Source organism: Carcharhinus amblyrhynchos, chromosome 1, assembly GCF_965287045.1.
Source record: "Carcharhinus amblyrhynchos chromosome 1, sCarAmb.v2.hapA, whole genome shotgun sequence".
Lineage (NCBI taxonomy): Eukaryota > Metazoa > Chordata > Chondrichthyes > Carcharhiniformes > Carcharhinidae > Carcharhinus > Carcharhinus amblyrhynchos.
This window is the reverse complement of record NC_137324.1, coordinates 11,952,857-11,967,804: the sequence shown is the minus strand read 5'-3', so window position 1 is coordinate 11,967,804 and position 14,948 is coordinate 11,952,857. Positions and strand designations below refer to the sequence as shown.

Genomic DNA, 14,948 nt, shown 5'->3' with positions numbered 1-14,948 from the left:
GGGGAACAGGTGGAGGTAGATTTGAGACCAGGGAGAGATCAGCCATGATCTGATTGTAGGGTGGAACAGGCTCGAAGGGTTGAATTTACCTACTCCTGCTCCTAATTCCTACATTCCTATCTCACTGTACAATTGCTGGGTTCTGTAGGACATTTAAAGTAGAGGAAGTAGCAAGGTTTTCAGATCGACCCGGACAGCAGGGCAAGAGAAGAGAGTATATTTTAGAATTGTGAATGGGCAGTTTTAGGACAGTTGCCATAAAGTGACCTTTGGATGGACAAAGAGAAGAAATGGCCCATTCTTCAGTCACCTCACAAAATGGCCATCTACAACAAATGCAGCTGGATGTACTTCTGAAGAGAGGAGGGATGTGGTGACATGGCAGGAGGTGGGTTTGGCTGTTTGATAAATATGAGGCATGGTCAGCATTTCATTATTCACGTTCAACATCTGTTCATTCAAAACATTGGGGGAGGATGGTGGCACAGTGTTTAGCACTGCTGTCTCACAGCGCCAGGGACCCGCGTTCAATATCTGGCTTGGGTCACTGTCTGTGTGGAGTTTGCGCATTCTCCCCATGCCTGCGTGGGTTTTCTCCAGGTGCTCCAATTTCCTTCCACAGTCCAAAGATGTGCGGGTTAGTTGATTGGTCATGATAAATTACCCCTGGTGTTGGGGGATTAGCAGGGTAAATGTGTGGGATTATGGTGATAGGGCCTGGGTGTGATTGTGGCCGGTACAGACTTGATGGGTCAAATGGTCTCCTTCTATACAGTAGGGATTCTATGATTCTGTTATTACATTATGACTGCCTAACTGTGTTGACCTTGGCTGAGTGAATGGCAGCTTGTCCCTCTATTAAAAAGGTTGTGGGTTCAAACCCTACTCCAGAGGAACTTGCATAATAACAGTTCAGCTGAATCACCCATTGCAGGAGTGAGGGAGTACTGCAGCGTCAGAGGTGCTGCCTTTCCAATTAAACCAAAGTCTTGGCTTCTCTCTCTCAGGAGAGGTGACAGCCTAGTGGTATTAATGTCGGACTATTGATCCAGAAATTCAGCTAATGTTCTGGGGACCCGGGTTCGAATCTGACAGATGGTGGAATTTGAATTCAATAAAAAATATCTGGAATTAAGAATCAACTGATGACCATGAAACCATTGTTGATTGTCAGAAAAACCCCATTTGGTTCACTAATGTCCTTCAGGGAAGGAAATCTGCCATCCTTACCTGGTCTGACTTACATGTGACTCCAGAGCCACAGCAATGTGATTGACTCCCAACTGCCCTCCAAGAGCAATAGAGATGGGCAATAAATGATGGCCAGTCAGTGACACCCGTGCCCTGCGATAAATAACAAAAAAAACCCTGCAGCAATAGTTCGAAGTGCAAGAGAATTTATCCCACTAACATGATCAATATTTATTTCTCAACTAACATGAGTAAATACAGATTTTCTGGTCTGAGTAACATAGTTGCTTGTGGGAGCTTACTGTGCACAAATTGACTCTCATGTTTTTTACAATACAACAGTGACTACACTTCAAAAGAACTTCACTGGCTGCAATCTGCTTAGGATGGCAAGGTAGCACAATGGTTAGCACTGCTGTCTCACAGCGTTAGGGACCTGAGTTCATTTCTTGGCTTCCCTGTCGGCGTGTTCTCCCTGTGTCTACATGGGTTTCCTCCAGGTCAGAGAATCATAGAGGTTTACAGCATGGAAACACCCTTCGGCCCAATTTGTCCATGACATCCCTTTTCTTTAAACCCCTAAGCTAATCCCAATTGCCCACATTTGGCCCATATCACTCATTAATGGAGTCATGAAGTTTATAGCATGGAAGCTACAGCATAGGTGTTCCAGTTTCCTCCCAAAAGACACGGTGGTAAGAAACAAGAAATAGACCAATAAGATCACCATTTGGCCCTTCAATCCTGGTCTGACATTTGTTTTGATCATGTGAACCCTTTAACCCCAGGATCGAATTTCTTCTCGAATTCAGACAACATTTTGTGCTCAAATGCTTCCTGTGGTACTGAATTCCACACATTCACCACCCTCTGAGTGAAGAAATTTCTCCTCGCACCGGCCATGCTAAATTCTCCCTCAGTGTACCCAAACAGGTGCCGGAGTGTGGCGACTAGGGGATTTTCACAGTGACTTCACTGCAATGTTAATGTCAGCCTACTTGGAATCATAGAACCCTTACAGTGCAGACAGAGGCCCTTCGGCCCATCGAGTCTACACTGAACACAATCTCACCCAGGCCCTACCCCCATATCCCTACGTAATTTACCCACTAATCCCTCTAACCTATGCATCTCAGGACACTAAGGGGCAATCTTTTAGCATGGCCAATCAACCTAACCCGCACATCTTTGGACTGTGGGAGGAAACCGGAGTACCTGGAAGAAACCCATGCAGACATGAGGAGAATGTGCAACCTCTGCACAGACAGTGACCCGAGCCGGGGGAAGTGAGCCTGGTTCCCTGGTGTTGTGAGGCAGCAGTGCTAACGACCACTGTGCTACTGTGTCGCTCCTATCGACACAAATCTTTCATTCTTAGCCGGTGTAAACACCTGACCAGTTTTTTTTTTTTTCCCCCCTTTTCCCCTCCCTCTCTCTCTCAGGTATCTGCATAAACTTCGGGATTTGCACCTCTTCTATGAGAATTTCACTGAAGCAGCCTTCACCCTGCTCCTGCATGCAAAGCTACTAAAGGTAACAACCGGAACATTTCTATGCTGGTCATATTGGCCAGTAACCTCTGGGGAATTGTACATGAGGGGTGGGGGTATCACAAAACAGGCTGAGGATCCCATCACTCACACAGTTGCCCCACATTAGGATTGCATGGCAAATGGAACTTGATGGATTGAGTTAGAAGGAGAGACTGGATAGACTGGGACTTTTTCCTCTGGACTGTAGGATGCTGAGGAGGGATCTTCTAGAGGTCTACAAAATAATGAGGGGCATAGATCAGCTAGATAGTCAGTATCTTTTCCCAAAGGCAGGGGAGTCTGAAACTAGTGGGCATAGGCTTAAGGTGAGAGGGGAGACATACAGAAGTGTCCAGAGGGCCAGTTTTTTTCACGCAGAGGATAGTGAGTGTCTGGAACAAGCTGCCAGAGGTAGTAGTAGAGGCGGGTACAATTTTGTCTTTTAAAAAGCATTTAGACAGTTACATGGATAAGATGGATACCGAGTGATATGGGCCAAATGCGGGCAATTGGGATTAGCTTAACTTGTTCATGGGTGGCATGGGCAAGTTGGGCCGAAGGGCCTGTTTCTATGCTGTAAACCTCTATGGCTCTAAATGCCTGGCAAGTTCAAATTTCTCTTGGACAACCGCCCTACGCTAGAAATGATCCAGAAATAGGCTTTGAATCAAAGATTTTGGAAGGTTCGGAATGCAAGATAGTTACCTGGAAAAACCTGACTTTACCCCAACATATTGTGGATAATCCCCATCCACCCACTGTCCTAGCTTTAACCATGAAACTCCATCCAATTCCCCCTCCCCACCCCAACTGTCCACCTGAACCCCTACAAGACTTTCCTACTCTCCCACCATCCATAGGGCTATGCCCCAACCCCATTCGCCCCAAGCAACAGTCCCACACCTCTGACACCTTCCCAACAATCCCGGCAATCACCCTCCCACTCCAAGGAGCTCCCCCCGCCCCACTCCCTTGGCTCGTCCCCAACCCCCCAACTAGCCCCCTCCCCCCCCCCCCCAGTCTACACCACATACCTCCTGACCTTGTCCACACCCTCTCCCAATGAACTCCCCTTAATCCCCACCCAGCGGCAAACTGTCTAAGTGCCCACCTACTATCCCTCCCTCTGACCACCTTCACCACTTTCCCACCCCCAAAATATACCTCTCAACCCTCAACTCAATGTCCAGTTGGCTAATTAGCCTGCACCACCCTCCCAGACCTAATCCTGTCCAGTTACCACACAAACCCACCTTCTTCCCAGCCTCTCCATGTGGTTTGACCTTTAGATCTATCTGATCTATGGCAGCCAGTGCCCTAAACGAGGATGGGGGGTTGGGGTGGGGTGTGGGGGGGTGGTGGTGACGTGTTTTTCTTACTTCTGACTCTTCTAATTTCAACACAAGTCCTGGGAAACCTGCTGCAGTTTCACTGGTCTCACCTGGCCTGAGTAGGAAGGTTGGGTGAGAAAGGGCTTTTCTTTTTGATTTTTGATTTGATTTGATTTATTATTGTCATATATATTAACATACAGTAAAAAGTATTGTTTCTTGCGCACTATACAGACAAAGCATGTCATTCAATCTGGGTCCCCATAGCATTACCCCTGGTCTCTGGATTGCTAGCCCAATGACAAATCCACTACCTCCCCATACCCCTTCTGGGGTCAAATCAGATAAGTGTTCTATATATGACAATAGTCCAGACAGCAGCAAAACACATGGCAAATGATGATGCGTTTTGATAGAGGAAAGAGGGAGAAATTGGCTCCATTGGATGGAGGATGGGTAAACCGGCAGACACAGATTTAAGGTAAGTAGATAAAGGACCAGAGGGAAGGTGAAGAGAAATGCTTTTTACTCAGTGGGTTGCTAGGAGCTGGCGGATGATGCCTGAAAGGATAGTGGAAGCAGATTTAGTAATATCTTCTAAAAGAGCATCACATATCTACTTGGAAAGGAAATAATCTGTTGAGTCGTGGAGCGTAAGAGTGTGGATCAGAAACCCCAAGGTGTGTTATGAAGCTGGATGAGACTACAGCATTTATGTGAGGATATTGATCTGACTTGATTTGATTTATTACTATTACATGTATTAATATACAGTGAAAAGTATTGTTTCTTGCACACTATACAAAGCATACCGTTCATAGAGAAGGAAAGGAGAGACTGCAGAACGTAGTGTTACAGTCATAGCTAGGGTGTAGAGAAAGATCAACTTAATGTAAGGTAGGATCATTCAAAAGTCTGACAACAGCAGGGAAGAAGCTGTTCTTGAATCGGTTGGTACATGACTTCAGAATTTTGTATCTTTTTCTTGACAGAAGAAGGTGGAAGGGAGAATGTCCAGGGTGCATGGGGGTCCTTAATTATGCTGGCTGCTTTTCCGAGGCAGCAGGAAGTGTAGACGGAGTCAATGGATGGGAGGCTGGTTTGCTAGTTGGACTGGACTATATTAATGACGTTTTGTAGTTTCTTGCAGTCTTGGGCAGAGTAGGAGCCATTACAAGCTGTGATATAATCAGAAAGGATGCTTTCTATGGTGCATTCAGGCAGGTAATCAGGAGGAAATGACAATCCACTCTCACTGTTACTCCACGGAAGATTCAGACCAGTGTGTACTGGGGCGGGTAACCCAGGGTTCACCAACACAGAAGTCCTCTCTGAGTGCCTGAGGCTTTCGCCAGAACTGGAGGAGATCAGCTATCTGGGTGTAATTCGAGGAGGTGTCAGACTAAAACGAACTGAATTGGCGTAATTGAATCATCTATTGGTACAAAATAGTGCAAGGCCATTTGGCCCATCAAGCCCACACTGGCTCTTTTGTAAAGTAGCCTGATTAGATTCATTCCCCCTTGCACCCCAAACACTTTTCACATATCTGTGCACTTTTCATCTGTCCTTATGGGTATTTATCCAATTCCCTTTTGGAAAGCTCAGGAAAATCCCAATTTCTCAGTCTCTCTACAAAACTGTTCATCCCCAGAGCGCTCAAGTAAATCTCTTCTGCACACACACTCAAGCCTTCATGTTCATCCTTGAAATAGCTCCTCATGTATTTATTGTCCATCCCTAACTGCCCTCCATTTCAGAGCATTTGAGAGGCAACCACTTTGCTGTGGATCTGGAGTCACATGTAGGCCAGGCAAGGACAGCAGATTTCCTTCACTAAAAGGCATTAGTGAACCAGGTGGGTTTTTACAACAAGCAACAATGGTTTCATGGTCATCATTAGACTTTTAATTCCAAATGTTTATTGAGATCAAACTTCACCATCAGCCATGATTACGAACCTCGTTCCCCATAGCATTACCCTGGGTCTCTGGATTGCAAGTCCAGTGACAAAACCACTATGCCACTACCTCCCCATACTCCTTCTAGGGACAAATCAGATAAGTCTTCTATGTGTGACAGTAGTACAGACAGCAGCAAAACACATAGAAAGTGATAATGTGTTTTGATAGAGGAAAGAGGGAGAAATTGGCTCCACTGGATGGAGGATGGGTAAACAGGCAGACACAGATTTAAAGTAAGTAGATAAAGGACCAGAGGAAAGGTGAAGAGAAATGCTTCTTAGTAGGTGGGTTGCAAGGAGCTGGAGGATGATGCCTGAAAGGATAGTGGAAGCAGATTTAGTAATACCTTCTAAAAGAGCATCATATATCTACTTGGAAAGGAAATAATCTGTTGAGTCGTGGAGTGTAAGGGTGTGGATCAGAAACCCCAAGGTGTGTTATGAAGCTGGACGAGACTACAGCATTTATGTGAGGATATTGATTTAATTTGATTTGATTTATTATTGTCACAAGTATTAACATACAGTGAAAAGAATTGTTTCTTGCATGCTATACAGACAAAGCATACCATTCATAAAGAAGGAAAGGAGACAGTGCAGAATGTAGTCATAGCAAGGGTGTAGAGAAAGATCAACTTAACGCAAGGTAAGTCCATTCAACAGTCTGACAGCAGCAGGGAAGAAGCTGTTCTTGAGTCAGTTGGCACATGACCTCAGATTTTGTATCTTTTTCCCAAAGGAAGAAGGTGGAAGAGAAAATGTCTGGGGTGCATGAGTCCTTAATTATACTGGCTGCTTTGCTGAGACAGAGGGAAGTGTAGACAGAGTCAATGGATGGGAAAATGGTTTGCGTGATGGATTGGGCTACATTCACAACGTTTTGTAGTTCCTTGCGGTCTTAGGCTGAGCAGGAGCAATACCAAGTTGTGATACAACCAGAAAGAATGCTTCTAAGGTGTATCCATAAAAGTTGGTGAGAGTCGTAGCCGACATGCCAAATTTCCTTAGTCTTCTGAGAAAATAGAGGCATTGGTGGGCTTCCTTAACTATAGTGTCAGCACTGGGGACCAGGCCAGGTTTTTGGCGATCTGGACACCTACAAACTTGAAGCTCTCGACCCTTCCTACTTCATCCCTTTTGATGTAGACAGGGGCATGTTCTCCTTTGCACTTCCTGAAGTTAATGACAATCTCCTTCATTTCTCTGGTGTGATTCTACTGATACAGTGGAAAGCTTTTATCAAAACAAACTTTATTTAACAATACAGTTTAACTATAACAAATGAATTAATTTAATATTTAATAACTGAACAATATGTAAACATAACAAGATACAATTCTTAATAGTCAACCTAACCTTATGAGTTCTACTTCAAGCAATATTCCTCTTACAAACGTAAACCCTTCTTTAAAAATCAGTTAGCAAAACACAGGCTTATGTGCTTGTACTTAGGTTGCCAGCCTTACAGCTCCCAGACCACCTCCAGAGAGACAGAGAGAGAGAGGGAGACAGACAGAAAGACATGCCTTTCTTCTTTCAGAACTTGACAGGAACTGCTTGTTTAAAAAAAGGAATGAAAGAGAAACTGTTTTTTTTTGCAAGCACGTGACTCTGCCTCTGTCAATAACCTAATCAAAACGCTAGTCTAAAATGTGGAGATGCTGGCATTGGACTGGGGTGGGTACAGTAAAATGTCTCACAACACCAGGTTAAAGTCCAACAGGTTTATTTGGAATCACGAGCTTTCGGAGCGCTTCTCCTTCATCAGGTAAATCATACACTCTTTCAGAGGAAATCGGAGCACCCGGAGGAAACCCACGCAGACACAGGGAGAAGGTGCAAACTCCACACAATCACCCGAGGCCAGAATTGAACCCAATTCCATGACACTGTGAGGCAGCAGGGTTAACCACTGTGTCCTTGTGCCACCCCTAAATAATATTTTTTATTTAATAGCGCTCTGGTGTGGCTCCTTGGAATATTTTATCTCGTTAAAAGCTGCTGGGTGAATGCAAGTTGGTGTTATTGTTCATCGTTTGATAGCCAGAATGGTGCTGGGTACTGCCTCTGAATTAAAAGGAGGGGGCTGATAGCAATGTGAGCGGTGGAATGAGACAATGCATAATATGCTAATAGTTCAACCTGGGGCCAGTCAAATAGACATCAATGGTCTGTCCTGCTCAGCCTATCATATTATTTAGCTGAGGATCCAATACGCCTCCGCGAAGTTACCCCACGGCAGTGAAGGTTCTGATTGCTGGAGGTTCACTGAATGATGCAGAGGTGCACTCTGCTCCTTTCAATCAGGAGTGCGTTCTCTTTTATTGATCAGGTGAAAGAATCTACAAAATCTGCACACATTGTGTTGCATTTTGAAAGGGTGCACGGGAGCTGAGGACCAAATAAGGAGAGGCTCTTGCTCAACTAGGCCACTGGTCAAGGGTGATTACTGGGCCCACTCGCCTTCAGATCAATGAATACAATCACTATGCTAATTAGTTCGAATTGCAACTCGAACTGCAGCGGCCAAGAGGTCACCTTCATGGATATATGTTGAATTTCTATCTTTACCAGGCGACTTTCGCAGAGAGATTTAACCTGTACCTTGCCACAAACATTGGATTTGGTGTTTATGTTGCCTTTTCTGACCCCAGATCCACCCCATCCCTTGCACCCCCTGAAAGTGCTGACTTCTGATGAGAAGAGTCAGGTTTTTTTCTTCATTCATGAGGCATGTGTGTCACTGGCTGGCCAGCATTTATTGCCCATCCCTATTTTCCTGAGGGCAGTTGAGAGTCAACCACATTGCTGTGGATCTGGAGTCACATACAGGCCAGATCAGGTAAGGATGGCAGATTTCCTTCCCTAAAGGACGTTAGTGAACCAAATAGGTTTTTCCAACAATCAACAATGGTTTCACGAACATCAGTAGTTTCTTAATTCCCAATACTTTTTATTCAATTCAAATTCCACCACCTGCCGTGGCGGGATTCGAACCCAGGTCCCAGAAACATCTAGATTAATAGTCTAATGATACTACCACAAAACCATTGCCTCCAGTGATGGGCAAGTCCTCTGGGCATTTGCTTGTTATTCCCATTCTTCCAGTCTGAGCCTAGATACTGGGCAAAAAACAATATCTTGCATTTATATACCTCCTTTCAGAGCCTGAAGACTTTACAACATTTTACAGCCAACAAAAGAACCTTTGAAGAGCAATCGCCATGGCAATACAGCATCCAATTTGTGCACAGTAAGCTCCCGCAAACAGCAATTAAATAATCTCTTTTTAGGAGGTGATTTAGGGATGAATACTCGCTAGCATAGAGAAAACTCCCATTCTCTTGTTCACATACTACCAAGGCATCCTTTATGTACACCTAAGGGAGAAGCTTAATTTGATATCTCATCTGAAGATACCTCTATCATCGCAACTGATAGTCAGTGCTGTACTGAGATTTTGTACTCAGGTCTCTGGAGTGGGGATTGAACTCATAACCTCTGACACGGAGGCAAGTGTGCTACTCACTGGGTGAAGGTTGACACTGTTATTTGCTTGTAGGGAACAGCATGGTTACAGCTAGATCTATGAACTTTTAAGCAAGATAGCAAGCAAAGGTGGGGACCCTGGCTGACTTCTTCAGGCCCTCAGCATCATCGCAATACATGTCTTAACGAGTGTCCTATCTGACACTCCACCACACAGGGTCATGGTGGCACAGTGGTTAGCACTGCTGCCTCACAGTGCCAGAGACCTGGGTTCAATTCCTGGCTTGGGTTGTTGTCTGTATGGAGTCTGTACGTTTTCCCTGTGTCGTGGGTTTCCTCTGGGTGCTCCGGTTTTTTCCCTCAGTCCAAAACACGTGCAGGTTAGGTTGATTGACGATGTTAAATTGATCTTAGGGGATTAGCAGGGTAACTATGTGGGGTTATGGGGATAGAGCCTGAGTGGGATTGTGTTTGGTGCAGACTCAATGGGCCAAATGGCCTCCTTCTGCATTGTAGAGATTTTATGATTCTATGAATAAGGTTCCAGGTTCGTTCTCCTTTTGTCTCTGTGGGTTTTGTCTGGGTGCTCCGGTTTCCTCCCACATTCTGAAAGACATGCTGGTTAGGTGTATTGTCCATGCTAAATTCTCCCTCAGAGTACCCGAACTGGCACCGGAGAGTGGTGACTCGGGGATTTTCACAATAACTTCATTGCGTGTTAATGTAAGCCTTCTTGTGACACCAATAAGTAAACTTTAAACCAAGAACACTTCTTAATCATTCTCTGCATGTGGGCATCACTGGCAATTATTTGCCCATTGCTTTTGTCACACCTTACAAAGGTGATGGTGAGCTGCCTCCCTGAGACGTTGCAATCAATCCCTGTGGTGCCGTGAAGTGGGAATTTCTGAGATTTTGATCAGTGTCAATAGCAACATATGTCTAAATTGCACATATTTTGGTCCGAGACTTCAAAGGCCACTTAAAAAAGTGATTCACCACCCTTTGAGTGAAGAAGTTCCTCCTCAACTCTGGGGCAGTTTAGATCAGCGTTGAGGAGGAACTTCTTCACGCAAAGGGTGGTGAATCTCTGGAACTCTCTGCCCCTTGAAGTGGTGGAGGCTACGTCGCTAAATATATTTAAGTCACGGGTAGATAGGTTTCTGATAGCCAGGGGAATTAAGGGTTATGGGGAGAAAGCAGGAAGGTGGAACTGATCCACTTCAGATCAACCTCTGGCGGGGCAGGCTCGAAGGGCTAGATGGCCTACTCCTGCTCCTATTTCTTATGTTCTTATGTGTTTGCATGCATTTGCTGCCCTTGTCCTTTTAAGTAGTCAGTGTTATGGGCTGTTGTCAAAGAAGCCTTGGTGAGTTGCTGCTGTGCATCTTTTAGTTGGTACACATGGCAAGTACAGTGTAACCCAGAATGGATGGTTGAGCTCCTGGACACAGAGTTGATGAAGTGGATTTCTAGCTTGTATGGTTCTACCATCAGGGCACTTCACTTTGTTTTTATCTAGTGAGTATTTAATGGGCTCATTGAGAAAATCTTCTCATGCAAATCTCCTTCTGTTATATTGAAGTCAGTTTTGGTCTTATTTTATTATTTTTGTTAAGGGTTTTGCGTGTGGTTAAAATTAATTTTTTTATCCATTCATGGGACATGGGCGTCGCTGGCTGGCCGTCATTTATTGCCCATCCCTAGTTGCCTGAGGACAGTTGAGACTCAACCACATTGCTGTGGATCTGGAGTCACATGTAGGCCAGACCAGGTAAGGACGGCAGATTTCCTTCCCTAAAGAACATTAGTGAACCAGATGGGTTTTTACAACAATTGACAATGGTTTCATGGTCATCAGTAGATTCTTAATGCCAGATATTTTTTATTGAATTCGAATTCCACCATCTGCTGTGGTGGGATTTGAACCCAGATCCTCACAACATAAGCTGACTTCCTAAAGTTTTTTAGTGTCACAAACAGTCTTACATTAACACTTCAATGAAGTTACTGTGAAAATCCTCTAGTCACCAAACTCTGGCACCTGTGCAGGTACACCGAGGGAGAATTTAGCACAGCCAATGAACCTAACCAGCACATCTTTCAGACTATGGGAGGAAACTGGAGCACCTGGAGGAAATCTACAGAGAGAATGTGCAGACTCCACCACACAGACAGTGACCCAAGCCGGGATTTGAACCCAGGCCCCTAGCGCTGTGAGGCAACATGCTAACTTCTGTACTGACACTAGATTAATAGCCGAGCAATAATATCACTCCCTCCCTAGTTATATTTATATTAACGAATCACTGACCTACAATTCAGTATGAACGTTGATCACTTCCATGTTACATGTAACCAAGTTAAACGCAGGGCGTGACTGCAATGACTCTGTGCCAAAATTATTCTAAACCTTCTGGTGGCTCCTGGAAATCAGATTGCCTTTTATTCTTGTGGCCCTTGGAGTGAGCTTGAAGCTGCCCAACTCATTTTCTGCCTGACAGGCAACTGGGCTTTGTTACAGCAATCTCTGATGGACTTGAATTCTAATTAAAGGGGTGAAAGGCGAGTGTTTAACTCACTGTATACTGTCCACTCCCACACACATCATTCTCTTTGTTCATTGCTCATGATGCCCTCCGTTCCACTTATCATGGTATTTCTCTGGTATTCCCCTGAGGCTAACATTGCCTAGTGACTGCATCGACTGAGGCATTTGCAAAGGTTCAGGGAGAAGTAGCTTTCCTGGCACAGGTCTTGGCGAGGCTGGAAGGATAGGACAATAGGGGTAATCTATCATTAAACTTACAGTATATGATACATGCTTATCAATCCTCACTATTAAGGCCACTGTAGACAAGGGAGTCTGCAGGTTTGAGTTTGTTCTTATGGTTGGAGTTCACAATAGGGTTAATGGGGTGATGAGAAAATAAGTTCCCCCCAAGGTGTGAATCTGGAATGAAGGCAATATTTATTATCTGCTAGGGTTTCATCTTAATCAACTATCTAATCGGGATCAGCAATTTTGTTTTAATCAAATATCCTTCCCGTTCGCCTTTGCGGCATGGTAGCACAGTGGTTATCTCTGTTGCTTCACAGCTCCGGGGACCTGCATGCGAATCCTGCCTCGGGTCACTGTCTGTGTGGAGTTTGCATGTTCTCCCCGTGTCTGTCTGGGTTTCCTCCAGTTTCCTCCCACAGTCCAAAGACGGGCTAGGTTGATTGGCCATTCTAAAAAAAATGCCCCTAGTGTCCCGGGATGCATAGGTTAGAGGGATTAGTGAGTAAATATATGGGGATGGAGCCTGGGTGGGATTGTGGTTGGTGCAGACTCAATGGGCTGAATGGCCTCTTTCTGCACTGTAGGATTCTATGGTTCTGTTCAAAACCAGAGTGAGCAAATCATTCAGTCTTTTTAATTTTCCCAAAATTTGAGAGCTTGGCAGCATTTGAAATTTTATTGACAGGCCAGAGTGAATTTACGAGTGCTTATGTCTCAAGAGATTTCAGCATTCTGGTCTATCAGTACGAATTAGCCAGTTTGAATAAGTATTCTGCATTATGTTGCAGCATTCATTACCATTTTGTATGTGCGTTGTATATCTCTCTCTTTCCAACTCATGTTCTCCCCTGTCCTCTTTCCTTCTCTCATCCTCTCCTTTACGCCCTCTCACATTCTCCCACTCTCTGTCTCAATCATTTTTAACTTGTCTCACTCACACTCATTCTTTCTCCATCCCACTGTCTCTCCCATTTTCTCTTCCCCTCCCTTCTCTCTCTCACTTTCTGCCTTTTGCGCTACCCCTTGTTCTCTTTCACTCATCCTCTCCTCCACTGTCTCTCTCTCTCGTCCTCTTTCTCTCTGTCCATCCTTTTCATTCTCTCTGTTACTCTGTCTTTTCCCTGTTCCTTACCTTTCAATTAAGCGTATAAATTTGTTGAATGTGATTAAACAGAGTTCTCTTTGCCACTGAAATAATTTAATCAAATTAATCACAAATGTGGAACACATGAAATCAACATTTTAGCAAACCAGGAATCACAGGTACTAACCAACCAGCCTTAACTCTCTGTATGCTAGGAACAAAATCCTTCTGAACAAAACATATTCAATTAAAATAGGGTGAGCTGATTACAGTATGTAATGTTAAATTGCATTGTAAGGTCAGTACACTCGAGACCATGGTGCTTTCAATTTTGAACTATAGAACCATAGAATATCTGCAGTGCAGAAGGAGGCCACTCAGCCCATCAAGTCTGCATCGACTCTTCAAGAATCTCGGGTGGCACAGTGGTTAGCACTGCTGCCTCACAGCATCAGGGACCTGGGTTCAATTCCTAGCTTGGGTCACTGTCTGGAGTTTGCATGTTCTTCCCGTATCTGCGTGGGTTTCCTCCAGATGCTCTGGTTTCCTCCCACAGTCTGGTTAGGTGCATTGACCCGAACATGTGCCGGAGTGTGGCAACTACAGGATTTTCACAGTAACTTCATTGCAGTGTTAATGGAAGCTCACTTGTCACTAATAAATAAACTTTTACTTTCAAAAAGTAGCCAGCCCACCCACACTCCATTCCCTTCACCCCACCTATTTACCCCACTAATCCACCTAATCTACACATCTTAGATCACTGAGGGGCAATTTAGTATGGCCGATCCACCTAACTCACACATCTTAGGACTGTGAGAGGAAACCAGAGCACTTGGAGGAAACCCATGCAGACAGGGGGAGAATGTGCAAACCCCACACAGACAGTGACCTAAGGCCAGAATCGAAGTTGGGTCACTGGCACTGAGAGGCAGCAGTGCTAATCACTGTGTCATGTCATGTTTTAAAAAAGTATTGAGACCTTTTCAGATTTGAAGTACTGGAGTTGAAAAATCAGCTCAATATTGTTGTTAAAACACTTGGCCCCTGCAATATTGGAATAATTAGAGTTTTGTCTTTCAGACACCACATCCTTCTTACCCCCTCACTCCAGTAATTTCTATCTGCCCACATCCAACACTTCACATTCTCTATGGAGAGGGTTCAGAAGAAGTTTACCAGGATGTTGCCTGGCCTGGAGGGTATTAGTGAGGAGAGGAGGTTGGATAAACTCGGTTTGTTTTCGTTGGAGCGACAGAGGTCGAGGAGCGACCTGATAGAGGTTTACAAGATTATGAGTGACGTGGACAGAGTGGGCAGTCAGATGCTCTTTCCGAGGGTGGCAGGGTCAATTAATATTTTGATTTTGATTTGATTTATTATTGTCCCATGTATTACCATACAGTGAAAAGTATTGTTTCTTGCACGCTATACAGACAAAACATACCGTTCATGGAGAAGGAAACAAGAGTGCAAGATGTATTGTTACAGTCATAGCTAGGATGTAGAGAAAGATCAACTTACTGCAAGTAAGTCCATTCAAAAGTCTGACAGCAACAGGGAAGAAGTTGTCCTT

At 44.5% G+C, this 14,948-nt stretch overlaps 1 protein-coding gene across 1 annotated transcript in view; it reads left to right on the top strand.

The window, feature by feature from the left end:
• LOC145346307 (dedicator of cytokinesis protein 2-like) overlaps positions 1-14,948 on the top strand; it is a 1,149,449-nt gene that overhangs the window by 1,026,620 nt on the left and 107,881 nt on the right. Inside the window, exon 37 of the mRNA XM_080193520.1 lies at positions 2,634-2,724. Coding sequence (XP_080049646.1) covers positions 2,634-2,724 — 91 coding nt within the window. The remainder of the gene's footprint in view (positions 1-2,633; positions 2,725-14,948) is intronic.